This window comes from Mustela erminea, chromosome 1 (genome assembly GCF_009829155.1).
Source record: "Mustela erminea isolate mMusErm1 chromosome 1, mMusErm1.Pri, whole genome shotgun sequence".
In the NCBI taxonomy this organism is placed as follows: Eukaryota; Metazoa; Chordata; class Mammalia; order Carnivora; family Mustelidae; genus Mustela; species Mustela erminea.
The window spans coordinates 7,884,321-7,897,543 of record NC_045614.1 but is presented as its reverse complement, the minus strand read 5'-3'; the positions used below and the strand labels follow the sequence as shown (position 1 = coordinate 7,897,543).

The following is a 13,223-nucleotide window of genomic DNA, read 5'->3' as shown; positions in this document are numbered from 1 at the left end:
CGGCCTTGCGCCCTCGCCCACTCTTTGCCCAGGGGTGCCGGGCACCTGCGGGAAGGGCGGGGAATCGCGGCTCCTTCCCCACCGCACCTCTCCGCCCTCTCCCCGCCTCCTTCCCGGCCGATCGGAGGCCGCCCCCCCCCCGCCCCCGACGTCCAAGACCCCGCAGGCCTCGCCGCCCCAGGGCCAAGGTACCCCGACGGCTGACGCGCCGTAGCGAAAGTTAAGCGGGAGCCGCTCCCGGCCGGGACGCGGACCCTCGGGTTTCCCGGAAGCTCTGCGCGCGGGTGGCACCACTGTGCCCGGAGCCGCCTTGGTGCCCCGGGCATCCCCACCCCGCGGCAAGAGCTAGAAGGCTACGCGGCGGCCGAGGTGAGCTCGCCGGCCGCTAGGGCTGTCCACCGATCTCCAGTGCAGGCAGGGGCGCACCGGGCCTCGAACCCGAGGGTCTGATTCCCGGCGGCTCGGACCACGCGACTGGGTGCGCCGCGCCGCAATGACAGCCGGAGTGGTCGCCGCGCGGGGGCAGCGCAGCTTGGTGACTGGCGGCGGGGGCGGGGGGAGCGGCCCCTCTGCCCTCCCAGCCGCGGGAGGCCGGGGGCCGCGGGGACTTTTATTCTGACACGGCCGGCGCCCGGCTCTGCTTAGTCATGGTGACCTGCGCGCGCTCCACGCCTCCCCCCGGCGCAGCGATGGAGGCGCCCGGGCCTGGGCGACGGAGGCGGAGCTCGCGCGCGGCCATGGCGGGGTGAGTGAGGCGGCCTGCGCCTGGGCTGTGCGAACGGCGGGCCGGGAGTGTCCCGGGGGTCGGGGAACGGGGCGCCGCGGGTCCGGCGGCCATGGGGTTCCCGCGGCCTCGCGGAGGGCCAGGAGGGCGCGGCTCTGAGTCCTCGGCTTTTGTTGGACGGCGCGACCCGAGGGGTGGCCCGGGAGCTACGCACGCGGGGCGAGAGGCCCAGGGAGTGCCCCTCGGACCGAGGGCCCGGGAGTCCCGCGCGCTGGGGAGTTGGTCTGCGCCTTGGGGTTGGCAGTGGAAAGGCCGCACGGCAGGGGTCACTTCCTCCCTTCTCCAGGCCTTGGTGGCGGCTCCGGCAGGACATGCGCAGTCTCCCACTGATCGCTTCGTGGGGGAGAAGTGCCCGGTGTCCTAGGGGCACCGTTGACCGACTGGCCAGAGGATCAAGAGGCAGGACAGGGGCCTCGGCCGGGGAGAGGCGGCCAAGCGGCGCCCTGGGCCCGGCGGAGGAGGGTGCTGTGGCAGGCACAGTGAAGTGGGCAACCAGCCAGCGGCTCGCTTACTGACCCCTGAGCAGTGCCAGGCCCCAGGCAGGACGTGGGGGAGGCACATGGGAGGGTGGGCACAGCCTTGACCTACACAGGGCTCCCTGCCTTCAGAAGCCCTGCCGCTGAGGGCCAGAGACATGGGCCATCCCTCAACAAGCAAGCAGTGGAGGTCATTATGGTTTCTGACAAGTGCTGTGGTGGAAATGAAATAGAGAGGAGGTGACTCTGCTGTGAGTCCGGGAAAGATCAGTGGAGAACCTGGGGGGCCTCTCGCAAATCCCCATCTTCTCAAAGCGGATCTTTCAAAACACAGCTCCTGCCCTGGCCCTCCAGACTCCACAGGTTTCATGGAAACCTGTGTATCGCTCCTTACACTTCTCTCTGACTCTCCAGATGGTCTCTCTCATTCTGCCTCTGAGCCTTTGAACTTGCCATTCCCTCTGCCTGGAAAACCCCTTTCACATGTACATCCTTCTTGTCTCAGCTCTGACACAGCCCTGGACTACCCGATTTAAACTAACTGCCCCAAGGCACCCTGTCACAATGCTGTTGTCCTTTTTTTTCACAACCCCCACTTTTCCTCAAGTCTTGCTTATTTTACTTATGGCCCATCCCTCCCCAGGTGACACCTCCAGGGCGGCACAGTTTATGTCTGCCTTTCTCCTCTGCTATGTCTCCAGTGCCTAGAACAGTGCCTGGCACACAGTAGATACTGTGAATGAGCTAGATAATGCTCTATTGGGAAGGGATAGAGCTGGTAGGTGGAACAGAGTGAGCAAAGGAAAGAGGCGGACAGAGGCTGACTGTATATAGGGTAGGACCCTGCAAGAGTTTCGTTTTATTCTTCATGCCATAGGGAGTTGGGGGGGGGGATTCTGAGCAGGGGTGGGGGGGAGGGGAGACATCGTCTGACCTGTGTTTTAGGATGGACTCTTGGGCTCTGAGGCCATGTGGTAGTTAATGAGCACAAATGGACATTGCTTCATCTGGGCTTGGGAAGGAAAACTGGTCTAGGAGTCGCTTTATCTTAAAAAAAGGAGGCCTGACCCCCAGGCCCTGCCCCCAGCCCTGTGCTCTCCCTCCTCCAGGCCTCTGAGTGCCAGTGGTGGTGTTGTCCCTTGTCACCTGGAACCCCATGCAGCCGGAACCCAGGCCTAGCGGGGCTGGGGCCCGCACCCGATTCCTTCCCCTGAGGTCACAGCGCCCTGAGGGGGCAGGGGACACGGTGATGTACGCCTCCACCGAGTGCAAAGCCGAGGTGACGCCCTCCCAGCATGGCAACCGCACCTTCAGCTACACGCTGGAGGACCACACCAAGCAGGCCTTCGGCATTATGAACGAGCTGCGGCTCAGCCAGCAGCTGTGTGATGTCACACTGCAGGTCAAATACGAGGACGCGCCAGCCGCCCAGTTCATGGCTCACAAGGTGGTGCTGGCCTCATCTAGCCCCGTCTTCAAGGCCATGTTCACCAATGGGCTACGGGAGCAGGGCATGGAGGTGGTGTCCATTGAGGGCATCCACCCCAAGGTCATGGAGCGCCTCATTGAGTTTGCCTACACGGCCTCCATCTCCATGGGTGAGAAGTGCGTGCTCCACGTGATGAACGGTGCCGTCATGTACCAGATCGACAGCGTCGTCCGCGCCTGCAGTGACTTCCTCGTGCAGCAGCTGGATCCCAGCAACGCCATTGGCATTGCCAACTTCGCTGAACAGATCGGCTGTGCCGAGCTGCACCAGCGCGCCCGCGAATACATCTATATGCACTTCGGAGAGGTGAGTGGCTGGAGGAGACTTGGGGCCTGGGCTTGGGGTTGGCATCAGAAGGACCAGGGACAGATGGACAGACATCCCTGTCTTCCCTTGACATGTGAAGAGTTAGGTCAGGTTGCTGGAGAAAAACTGGGTTCTGAGGTCCTAGTCTGTATATCGGGGTGACTCTGGGAAACAGCTGAGGAAAGTGAGAACTTTCTGGGTCTATCTCTGGGCTCCCCAACTTCTCTGGAAACAAGAGTAGGGACAGGGTGCAGCGAATGCTGACAACTGCTTAACCCTGGGGTGTGCTAAAGGAGGGCCCAGTGCTTCACACAGTTTGCGGATACTTACTGAACACCCATGACATGCTGCCTACCTCACATGTGACCCTTAGGCATGTTTCCTCTGGTCCACGCAGTGTTGTCCTTACACTGTTGTTGGTTTCATTTTCGTTTTTAAGTGGAGGAAGTTGTGAGCAGAAAATCAGCGATTCCTTGTAAAATCGCAATGATGAGCCCAGATTCGTGGGTGGCGGGCACTAGAGGTTGTGCCCTTGGGGATGACAATAATAATAAGTGTTTTTGAGCACTTGCTGTGGACCTACCCCTGTTCTGAGTGATTTCCATTCTTTAAATCATGGGATTTTCCCCACTGTCCTATGAGGAAGCACCACCCTTAGCTGTGGCCCAACAGGGCTGTACCCCAGGCCCCGTGCCTTAGGGAGTCCCATGCTTTAGAGGGCCCTCCTGGAAATTTTCAAAGTCCTCCCCCAGTGGCTGGGATCAGCTGAGGTAGATACTGTCCTGGTTTCTGTTTCTCTCCTTAAGGGCTGATGTTCTCCTTCCCCCTACCCGACGTGTGGGGTTGACCAGATGCCCTGAGGAGGCTGGCAGTAGTCCTAGGGCCTCTGGCTTCCAGAAAGGTGGTCTGTGAGCTGGGCTTTCCTGCAGGCCTGTGCGGTGTTTCTTTAAAGGGATTGCGTGGGCTTGGGTACCAGAGTGTTGGTGACCTGCTGATGAGGGGCGACTGAAATTATTTATATAGACTGGTGCCTGACAGGAAATATTTGCCTGGGGCCCTGTATGCCCTAGGAGTAGCCCAGCTGTGAGGGAGCTACTGATAGAGGAGGAAAACCAAGGCACGGAGCATTGCCCAAGATCACCTAGTTAGAAAGAGGGGGCCAAGTTGCAGCTCAGCCTTCTTTCTTTAGAGCCTACACTTTTTCTAGGATATTCTGTGGCTATTATTTTTTCCTTTTTAGTCAATCTGCCCTTTTGAAAAAGTAATTTCGTTTAAAAAGTAACAATTGGGGCACCTGGGTGGCTCAGTGGGTTAAGCCTCTGCCTTCGGCTGGGGTCATGATCTCAGGGTCCTGGGATCCAGTGGGCTTTCTCCTCAGCAGGGGACCTGCTTCTCCCCGACTCCTGCCTGCCTCTCTGCCTACTTGTGATCTCTGTCAAATAAATAAATAAAATCTTCTAAAAATTAAAAAAAAAAAAAAGGTAACAATCTTGTAGTTCAAGCACAAAATGATACAAAAAGGTACGAAGTACATTGTGTCTTTGCCCATTTGCCTGAGTACTTAGGTAGTATATGCCTGGCGTGGAGTATTAACTCTAATCTTCACAAGCTATGAGGTTCACACTGTTTGAATCCCCGTTTTACAAAATAGGAGACTGAGGTTGTGAGAGGCAGGTGGAGTGACCTTTCCGCAGTCATACTGCTGTCAGGGGGAGTCAGCCTGTCACAGTAATGCCTTCCGCAGGTGGCCAAGCAAGAGGAGTTCTTCAACCTGTCCCATTGCCAGCTGGTGACACTCATCAGCCGAGACGATCTGAACGTGCGCTGCGAGTCCGAGGTCTTCCACGCCTGCATCAACTGGGTCAAGTATGACTGCGAGCAGCGGCGCTTCTACGTGCAGGCGCTGCTCCGTGCCGTGCGCTGCCACTCGCTCACACCCCACTTCCTGCAGATGCAGCTGCAGAAGTGTGAGATCTTGCAGTCGGACTCCCGCTGCAAGGACTACCTAGTCAAGATCTTCCAGGAGCTCACCTTGCATAAGCCCACGCAGGTGATGCCCTGTCGGGCGCCCAAAGTCGGCCGGCTCATCTACACCGCCGGCGGCTACTTCCGCCAGTCGCTCAGCTACCTGGAGGCCTACAACCCCAGTGACGGCACCTGGCTCCGACTGGCAGACCTGCAGGTGCCTCGTAGCGGCCTGGCCGGCTGCGTCGTGGGTGGGCTGCTGTATGCTGTGGGTGGCCGGAACAACTCGCCCGACGGCAACACCGACTCCAATGCCCTGGACTGCTATAACCCCATGACCAACCAGTGGTCGCCTTGTGCCCCCATGAGTGTACCGCGCAATCGGATCGGGGTTGGGGTTATCGATGGCCACATCTATGCCGTTGGTGGCTCCCATGGCTGCATCCACCACAACAGTGTGGAGAGGTGAGTGGCAGGGCCCAGAGGGGTGAGCTCTGAGGTTCCCATTGCTAACAGGTCCTAACCCACTGGGATTTGGGGATTCCCCCTATTGTTAGGTGCCTGTCTCTGCACTCTGCCTTCAGGGAGTGGAAGCCTCAGGTGAGGCTAAATCCATGGGAGATTTGTGGTCAGTGATGTTGGGTGATGTGTCTGGGCCTGGGAATTGCTTACAGGGCTGTCACAAACCCATACAACTCCTGCAGATTTGGAAGGAGTTCTATCAGTTTGAAGATGTTGTAAAAGGCTAATTTTATTACAGCATGACACCTTACTGCCATCTGCCCCCAAACTGCCGTAATAAACGGATATATGAGGTCTTCTATGTAGAAGGTGACTCCTTGTGCAGTGCACAACCTGCACAACTGCATGGTGACCCTGTGTTAAGAGGCTGAGCAGTTTTGACTTTCAACTTTTGCACAGTCAGACCTTCGCCTTCTCCTCTTCTAGAAGCATGATCCAGGATACAGTTCTCAGCTGGAGAACTTGTTAAAACAAACTTCCTACTCCACTGCTAGAGATCTGGCATCAGTGAGTTTGGAGCGGGGCTAGGGGATGGGAATTTTTTTTTTTAAAGATTTATTTATTTATTTGACAGGCAGAAATCACAAGGAGGCAGAGAGGCAGGCAGAGAGAGAGAGAGGAGGAAACAGGCTCTCTGCTCAGCAGGGGCTCGATCCCAGGACCCTGGGATCATGACCTGAGCCGAAGGCAGAGGCTTTAACCCACTGAGCCACCCAGGCGCCCCGGGGATGGGAATTTTAAACAAACAGCACACTTTGACAGAAACCATCCTGGGTGGTAGCCTAGTTGTTAGAATTAGGATTCTGGTGTCCTAAAAGCCTGGGTCGACCCCCAGCCCCACCTCCACGGTGACCTGGGACATGCCATTTCATCCCTCTGTGCTTCTGTCTTGTCATCTGAAGGTGATGGGGAAGTGGGAGATGATAATGAGGACCACCTGTCCAACAGGCTAAGAGGGTTTTGGGGGCGCTAACAACACGCAGCATGGGGCCTGGCAGTGGTGTATGGTGGATCCACCCTCAGCGTCCAGCAGACGTGCAGGTAACCTTGAGCAGATGATGGCTGTGAACCTGTTTCCTCAGAGACACGCTACGAGGAGTAAAGAGTTCAAGTGCATAAAGAACAGGCGGCATGTCGGGGCATCGTGTTCCATACAGGGCAGCTATGATCGCCATTGTCATTGTTACTATGCCCTTGCAGGTATGAGCCAGAGCGGGACGAGTGGCACTTGGTGGCCCCAATGCTGACTCGAAGGATCGGGGTAGGGGTGGCTGTCCTCAACCGTTTGCTCTATGCCGTCGGAGGCTTCGATGGAACAAACCGCCTCAACTCAGCCGAGTGTTACTACCCAGAGAGAGATGAGTGGCGAATGATCACACCCATGAACACCATCCGAAGTGGGGCAGGTGGGTGGGGGCTGCCAGGAAGGGAGCGTGGAGGAACCCCACCCCCAACCCTGGGGAATGAAACTCGGCAAGGCTTGGGGGATGCTTCCGGTTTCAGTTTTAAACCCTGTGGCACACCCAGGAGAGCTAGATCCTAACCGTCTGAGCTCTTCTCTGAAGGGCGCCCCAGAAGAGGGGAGAGGGGAGGGTGCCCCCAAGAAGGAGTGCCTGGGGCCCCCAGCGCCAGGCCCTGGAGTCACTCTCTTTGCATGGTACGGTTTAGGAGTCTGTGTCTTGCACAACTGCATCTATGCTGCGGGAGGCTACGATGGTCAGGACCAGCTGAACAGCGTGGAGCGCTATGACGTCGAGACAGAAACGTGGACTTTTGTAGCTCCCATGAAGCATCGGCGAAGCGCCCTGGGGATTACTGTGCACCAGGGCAGGATCTACGTTCTCGGTGAGGCCCTGGGGGCGGGGACCTGGGTGGAGAAGCCTGATTAACCCCATCTTTGGGGTCAGGCTCAGATCCCCGTAGGAGGGCTTCTTGCAGTTCCTTCTCCCTCTTTCTTTCCTCTCCCCTCAGAGGGGGTGACTGTCTCCTCTGCTCCCCCTGCAGGAGGCTACGACGGTCACACGTTCCTGGACAGTGTGGAGTGTTACGACCCAGACACAGACACCTGGAGTGAGGTGACCCACATGACATCTGGCCGGAGCGGGGTGGGTGTTGCTGTCACCATGGAGCCCTGCCGGAAGCAGATCGACCAGCAGAACTGTACCTGTTGAGCCACTTGTGTTCTTGGGCAAAAAAATGGTCTGATTGAGAGTATTGTTTTTGTACAAAAACAGGGACAAAAGAAAAGGCAGCAGTGCAAATGCTTATCCTCCAAGATGGGAGGCTGAGATGCCTCAGTGTTCAGATGACAACTAGAAAGAAAAGAAGGCCACAGCAGAAACCCATGAGCCTGTCAGAGTTGTCCCAGGAATGTCCAAGAGAGCCTTCCTGGGAAGGGGGTCCATGAAAGTCAGGCTCCCAGGAGAGAGGCCTCTGCACCCACTACTCTGAGAGTAGGCCTGGGTCCCAAACCAGCAGCTGCCACCTCCCTTTGGGGTGAAAACAGGTGCTGAGGTCAGGTGGGTTTTTTGTTCCTTGTGTCTTTGTGGTTGGTTCCTGGAGGCCTGGGAAGGAGCCAGCTGAGGCCTCTGGGGCGAGGCTCCTGTGGAGGTGTGGACCCCAGGGATGGGCCTGTACATAGAAACCACTGGATATCTCTGCCCTGGACAGTCATTTTGTTGATAAGTAACCCTATAACTTTCCAATGAAAATAAAGAACAAACTAACTAGTGTCTTCCACCCGGGCTGTCAGCTGGAGATCTCAAACCTGGGGACAGAAGGGACTCTTTGGAAATGTACTCAAGTCCTTGATTTTGAGTTTGAATTTGAAACCAGTTCGTTATCTCTGCCCATGGCATCTTGACATGTAGGGCATCTGTCTCCCCGTGGGCAAGCCACACAGGGCTCACTTTGTCACGTAGGGCTGCTTTGAAGACAATGACCTAACTCCTTGACACCTCTCTTTTAGGTCTCCCTGGAGTTCTATTTTCAGGCAAACCATCCCCAACATGCCTTTCAAATCGGTGAAAATCTATCCGGTCATTTTTATGTGCTTCAGTTGCACAGACTGAGCCTTTTATTTAGGTGCCAGGGTATTAAAAGGACAAAAGGGGCTCTTGGGAATTTTCTTAGGCAGAGGGCTCGCTGGAACCTGGTCTCTTCCGAACAATCCCTGTGAAGGCAGTATACGGCCTGGCTCTCTCCTTAAGGCAATGAGCTATTTGTACTGGGAGTGTGGAGCAAAGAGGAACGAAGTGTGGTCTCCGCTGTCAGGAATGTCCCAGGCTCTCCCAAGGGGCTTAGCGAGGAGACGTTTGATTCCTTCCTTTCCAGGGAAAACCTTAACCTCCCGTCTCACAGCTTCATTCACTCAAGTCACCTGAAGGTTGTCTTGGTCGCGCCGCTTCCTTGGTCCTCTTCTAAGGTTTTATTGGAACAAGAAAATAAATCTGCATTGGGTGCATTGAGTGGGTGGGGAAGGACTAAGAACTGAAAACAGTATCTGGACAGCCTTTTAGCATTTGCGGTTTTTTGCACATTACTTGATCCTCAAGAGTGCTGTGAGCTAGGAAGGCAAAGCCTGCGTTCTTTACAGATCAGAGGTTCAGGGAAGTGACTTGCCCAAGGTCATGTGGCCACAAAGTGGTAGGGTTTAGATTCAACTCTAGTGGACACTAAGCAGCCACAGCGTGCGCTAACCCTGTGTATGAGAAGGGACAGGAGGTCCTGTGGGATCAGTGTGTCTATCAGTGAAAGTTCCGGAAACAGCGATCTAATCTAGAGTCAAAAGGAATTTGCATGTAATCCGGTTGCCAGAAGCCACACAGCCTATCCCAGAGTGGTGTTTCCTTCTACAAGGGTTAGAACCCTGGTCTTGAGGTCAGGTTTCAACTGATTCAGCAAAGCAAGGTGAACAGTTTCTTACCTGCAAAAATGGTACTTGGACACCGACTGGGCATGTAAACTTGCTGGACCAACAAAGGTGAGTATCGACACTCCCTTTCTAACTCTGCAAAGACAGCTGTTGCGCTAGGTATCAAAGGAGCTAGGGTCGTGAACAGGCCCCAGATGATCCCCGCCCTTGTGGAAATTACAGCCTAGAAGAGGAGTAGGGTGACCAACTCGTCCTGGTTTTCCCCAGGACAGTCCCAGTTTGAACACTGAAAGGCTGGCATCCCAGAACCCCTTAGCCTCCCATCCCCCCACCCCGGGGTAAACTGGGGCACCTCCGCAGGGAAGCCAGATGCTGAAGCAGTATTACAACCGTGCTGAGTGACAGGCTGCTGCGGGTCATGGTTAAGTTCCCATTTGAAAGTCAATGGCTCTGGAAGCTACATGGGCATAGGTGGCTGCCGACTGGAGTGTGTGGGAAAGGTGAAGCAGCTATCGCATTAGGCAGGTGAGAAGACACCAGTTCGGATGAGGCTGTGGGAACAGAGGTCGAATCCACAGTGAGGACTGATGAGATAAGGAGGGCAGAGATTTCGGAATGTTCCTGTGTGGCTTCAACCGTAATCAGCAGCCAGGGGTAGAGAAGCTTTGAGGAGGCTGCAGGTATAGAAGAGAAGTAACCAGGTTTGGGGATGTGTCAGGTTTGAGGCCTCAAGGTAAAATTGTTTTAGGAGGGTGTGAAGTCATTTTTTCTAGCCTCCAGGCTTTAATGCTTCCAACAAGTAGTTCTCAAATGGCTGTTTTATCAGACCTGAAGTGAGGTGTTCAGACACAGTGAGGAACAGGCATGACACTCAGAGCTGGAATTAATGATCACAAAATACACATGTAATTAGGTTCAAAGGCAAGCCCTCTGAAGGCCAGGAACTTGACCTAGGTCAGAGGCTCTGAGAAACCATTGTTGAGATGGGGGTTTTCTCATAGAAATCCAAAGGAACTGATAGTGTAAACTTGATGAGGAAAGGAAGGGCAAGATTCTGGATGGAAGAAGCATCACATGCAAAGGTCCTGTGGCACTGGGAAGCAATCTAGGTGAACTCTGAGAGGGAGGAGGAACATGGTGTCAGAAGAGGCCCTGTGGGCCATGCTCATTTCTCTTTGTTAAATACCTAAGTATTACCTTTAAAAAATTGAACATTATAGATAAAGCTGAAATCTTACTATTTCTCCATTCCAGCCCCCTCTCAACTTAAAACAAACTGCAGAAATGTTCTATGTATTTCCTTACAAAAATGGTATAATGTTGCCTGTATAATTCTGCAATTTGCTTTTCCCCCTCAGACTTCTAGATCTTTTTGTCTGTGACGTCACATTCCTTTTGCCGGGTACTATGTTCTGTTTTATCTTTTCCAGTACCTACAATGTTAGGTCTTTTCATTTCTCAGAATTACGGATAAGGCTGAAATGCCTCCTCTTAACCATGTCTCCTTGGGCACAAATGTGTGTATTTCTCCAGGGGGATACTAAGAGGTGGAACTTACTAGATCTTAGGGTAAGCACAGCTTTCCTTATATCCTGCCAGATTCCTCTCCAAAGTGGTTGTAACAAACCACATTCTTACTGCTTCTAGGAGCTCTTTATAGATTTCACACAGTTGAATTTATCACTCTTCCTTGATGTTTTGTCTCTTCTGTGTCATATTTGAGGACTTTTGCATTTCCCGTGGCTTCCTACCCATTTGTTAAGTTGTTGTCTCCTGCCCATACATTGTTTCTGCTTAAGGTAACCAGACTCGGTTTTTGTTGGTTCTGTTAAAACCAAGAATCCTGACTAATAGAGACACCAGAAAATTTTTGTGCTGTTTTTCCTTCAGATATGATTGTTTTGTTTTTGAACCATTTTTAAATCTAACAGGAATTTGTTGGTATATATAGTATCGAGTAGGAATTTAATTTTTTGCATGGATAGCTATCGCTGCTCAACCATTTATTTTTCAAACCATTTCTTGACTAATTAATTCTTTATCCATAGTTCTTAAATGCTATCCCAATCATACACAGACTTCTCATGTATGTGTGGGACCTCTATTCTGTTATATCAGATTACTACTGTTTTACCTAACTATCCATTTTTGCATCAATTTCATCATTTAAATTACTGAAGTTTTATAACATGTCTTAATATCAGAGTAAATCCCTCTCCCTTTTCTATTTTTTTTTAACAAAAAAACCCCTGAGCTATTCTGTTATTGCATATTTATTCTTTGCTTCATGAATGAAATCCCATGAAAAATTTAATTGGGTTGCATTAAAATTATCAAGTTGGGGTGAAATAATATTTTTGCAATATTAGGTCTCTCTGTTCGTGGACTTAGTGTACCTGTTTAGTGAAGTCTTCTTTGCTGTCCTCAGGAAGGCTTTATAATTTCTCCACAAAGGACTTGTGAAGAAGGGTTTATTCATGGGAGTTTTATGGGTCTGGTTGTTGTCAATGAGATCTTTACTCCTGGATCTTTTACAATTGGTATTTCTGGGAAAATATAATAAAATTGGCATTTCTGGTATATAGGAAAGTTTTGATTTAGATATCTTGATCTTCCACCAGCCTTTTTCTAGTTTTCTGGGTTTTTTTTAAAGCAGAGAGTTAAATCGTCTGCAAATAGTAATAGTAGAATGTCATCCTTTTCAGTAGTCACACCACTCATTTCTTTTTCTTGCCTTACAGCATTAGCTAAGACCTTCTGGGAAATGTTGGTTAGTTGTGGGAATAGTGAGGAATAGTTATCTTATTCCTAATAGTAAGGTGAGTGCTTCTAATGTGCCGCCATTCAATCTGATGTTTGCTGAACGATTTTCTGTCACCTATACCTTAAGCTTTGCTGGAACTTCTTCCAAGTTCAGGAAGCTCCCCTCTATACCTAGTTTGTTTGTTTGTTTGTTTGTTTGTTTGTTTGTTTTATCATAAATGAGTGTTAAATTTTCCAGAAGTCCCTCACTCTAAAGGTGGGTCCCAAGAAATTGCATTTCTAAAATTCCCAGTTGATGCTGGTGCTGCTTGTCCAGGGACCACATTCCAAGACATACTGGTGTAGAACAGGAACAGCAGGGGTTAAAAGCATTATTCTGAGGGGCACCTGGGTGACTCAGTGCGTTAAGCCACTGCCTTCAGCTCAGGTCATGATCTCAGGGTCCTGGGATCGAGCCCCGCATCAGGCTCTCTGCTCAGTGGGGAGCCTGCTTCCCTGCCTCTCTCTGCCTACTTGTGACCTCTCTCTGTCAAATAAATAAATAAAAAATTTTTAAAAAGCACATTCTGAGAAACACTTGAGTAAATGGAAGAGAAGCTCCAACAGACAACCGCAGCAGAAAAACACGAGAAAACTAAGAAAAGTATAGTGTCACAGAGGCTAAGAAGAGAAAAAGTTGAACACAAAAAATTTTATTTTTAGAAGTTTTTAATTTTTTAATAAACATATAATGTATTATTAGCCCCAGGGGTACAGGTCTGTGAATTGCCAGGTTTATACACTTCACGCACTCACCATAGCACATACCCTCCCCAATGTCCATAACCCCAACACCCTCTCCCTACCCCCTTCCCCCAGCACCCCCTCAGTTTGTTTTGTGACATTAAGAGTATCTTATGGTTTGTCTCCCTCCCAATCCCATCTTGTTTCATTTATTCTTTTCCTACCCCCCAAAACCCCCATGTTGCATCTCCACTTCCTCATATCAGGGTGATCATATGATAGTTGTCTTTCTCTGATTGACTTATTTCACTAAGCATAATA

The 13,223-nt window shown here is 52.0% G+C and overlaps 1 protein-coding gene across 3 annotated transcripts; it reads left to right on the top strand.

The window, feature by feature from the left end:
- Window positions 1-11,663, top strand: KEAP1 (kelch like ECH associated protein 1). 3 transcript variants are annotated; one of them, XM_032311019.1, is made up of 6 exons: window positions 1-369; window positions 2,370-3,055; window positions 4,800-5,485; window positions 6,743-6,948; window positions 7,211-7,387; window positions 7,547-11,663. In XM_032311019.1, the coding sequence occupies exons 2-6, from the start codon at window positions 2,417-2,419 to the stop codon at window positions 7,711-7,713; spliced, it is 1,875 nt and encodes a 624-aa protein (XP_032166910.1). In that variant the 5' UTR covers window positions 1-369; window positions 2,370-2,416; the 3' UTR covers window positions 7,714-11,663. The 3 variants fall into 3 exon arrangements, with proteins under 3 accessions (XP_032166910.1, XP_032166903.1, XP_032166895.1); XM_032311012.1 differs by lacking the exon at window positions 1-369 and adding an exon at window positions 400-745 and having other exon boundaries at window positions 2,348-3,055; XM_032311004.1 differs by lacking the exon at window positions 1-369 and adding an exon at window positions 401-745.
- The last annotated feature ends 1,560 nt before the right edge of the window (window positions 11,664-13,223 follow it).

Bases quoted from the DNA above. Each gene is read 5' to 3' on its own strand.
- KEAP1 (XM_032311019.1), top strand. From the start codon at position 2,417: ATGCAGCCGGAACCCAGGCCTAGCGGGGCTGGGGCCCGCACCCGATTC. The intron at 5,486-6,742 runs GTGAGTGGCAGG...ATGCCCTTGCAG, and splicing joins CACCACAACAGTGTGGAGAG to GTATGAGCCAGAGCGGGACG. The intron at 6,949-7,210 runs GTGGGTGGGGGC...GGTACGGTTTAG, and splicing joins CACCATCCGAAGTGGGGCAG to GAGTCTGTGTCTTGCACAAC.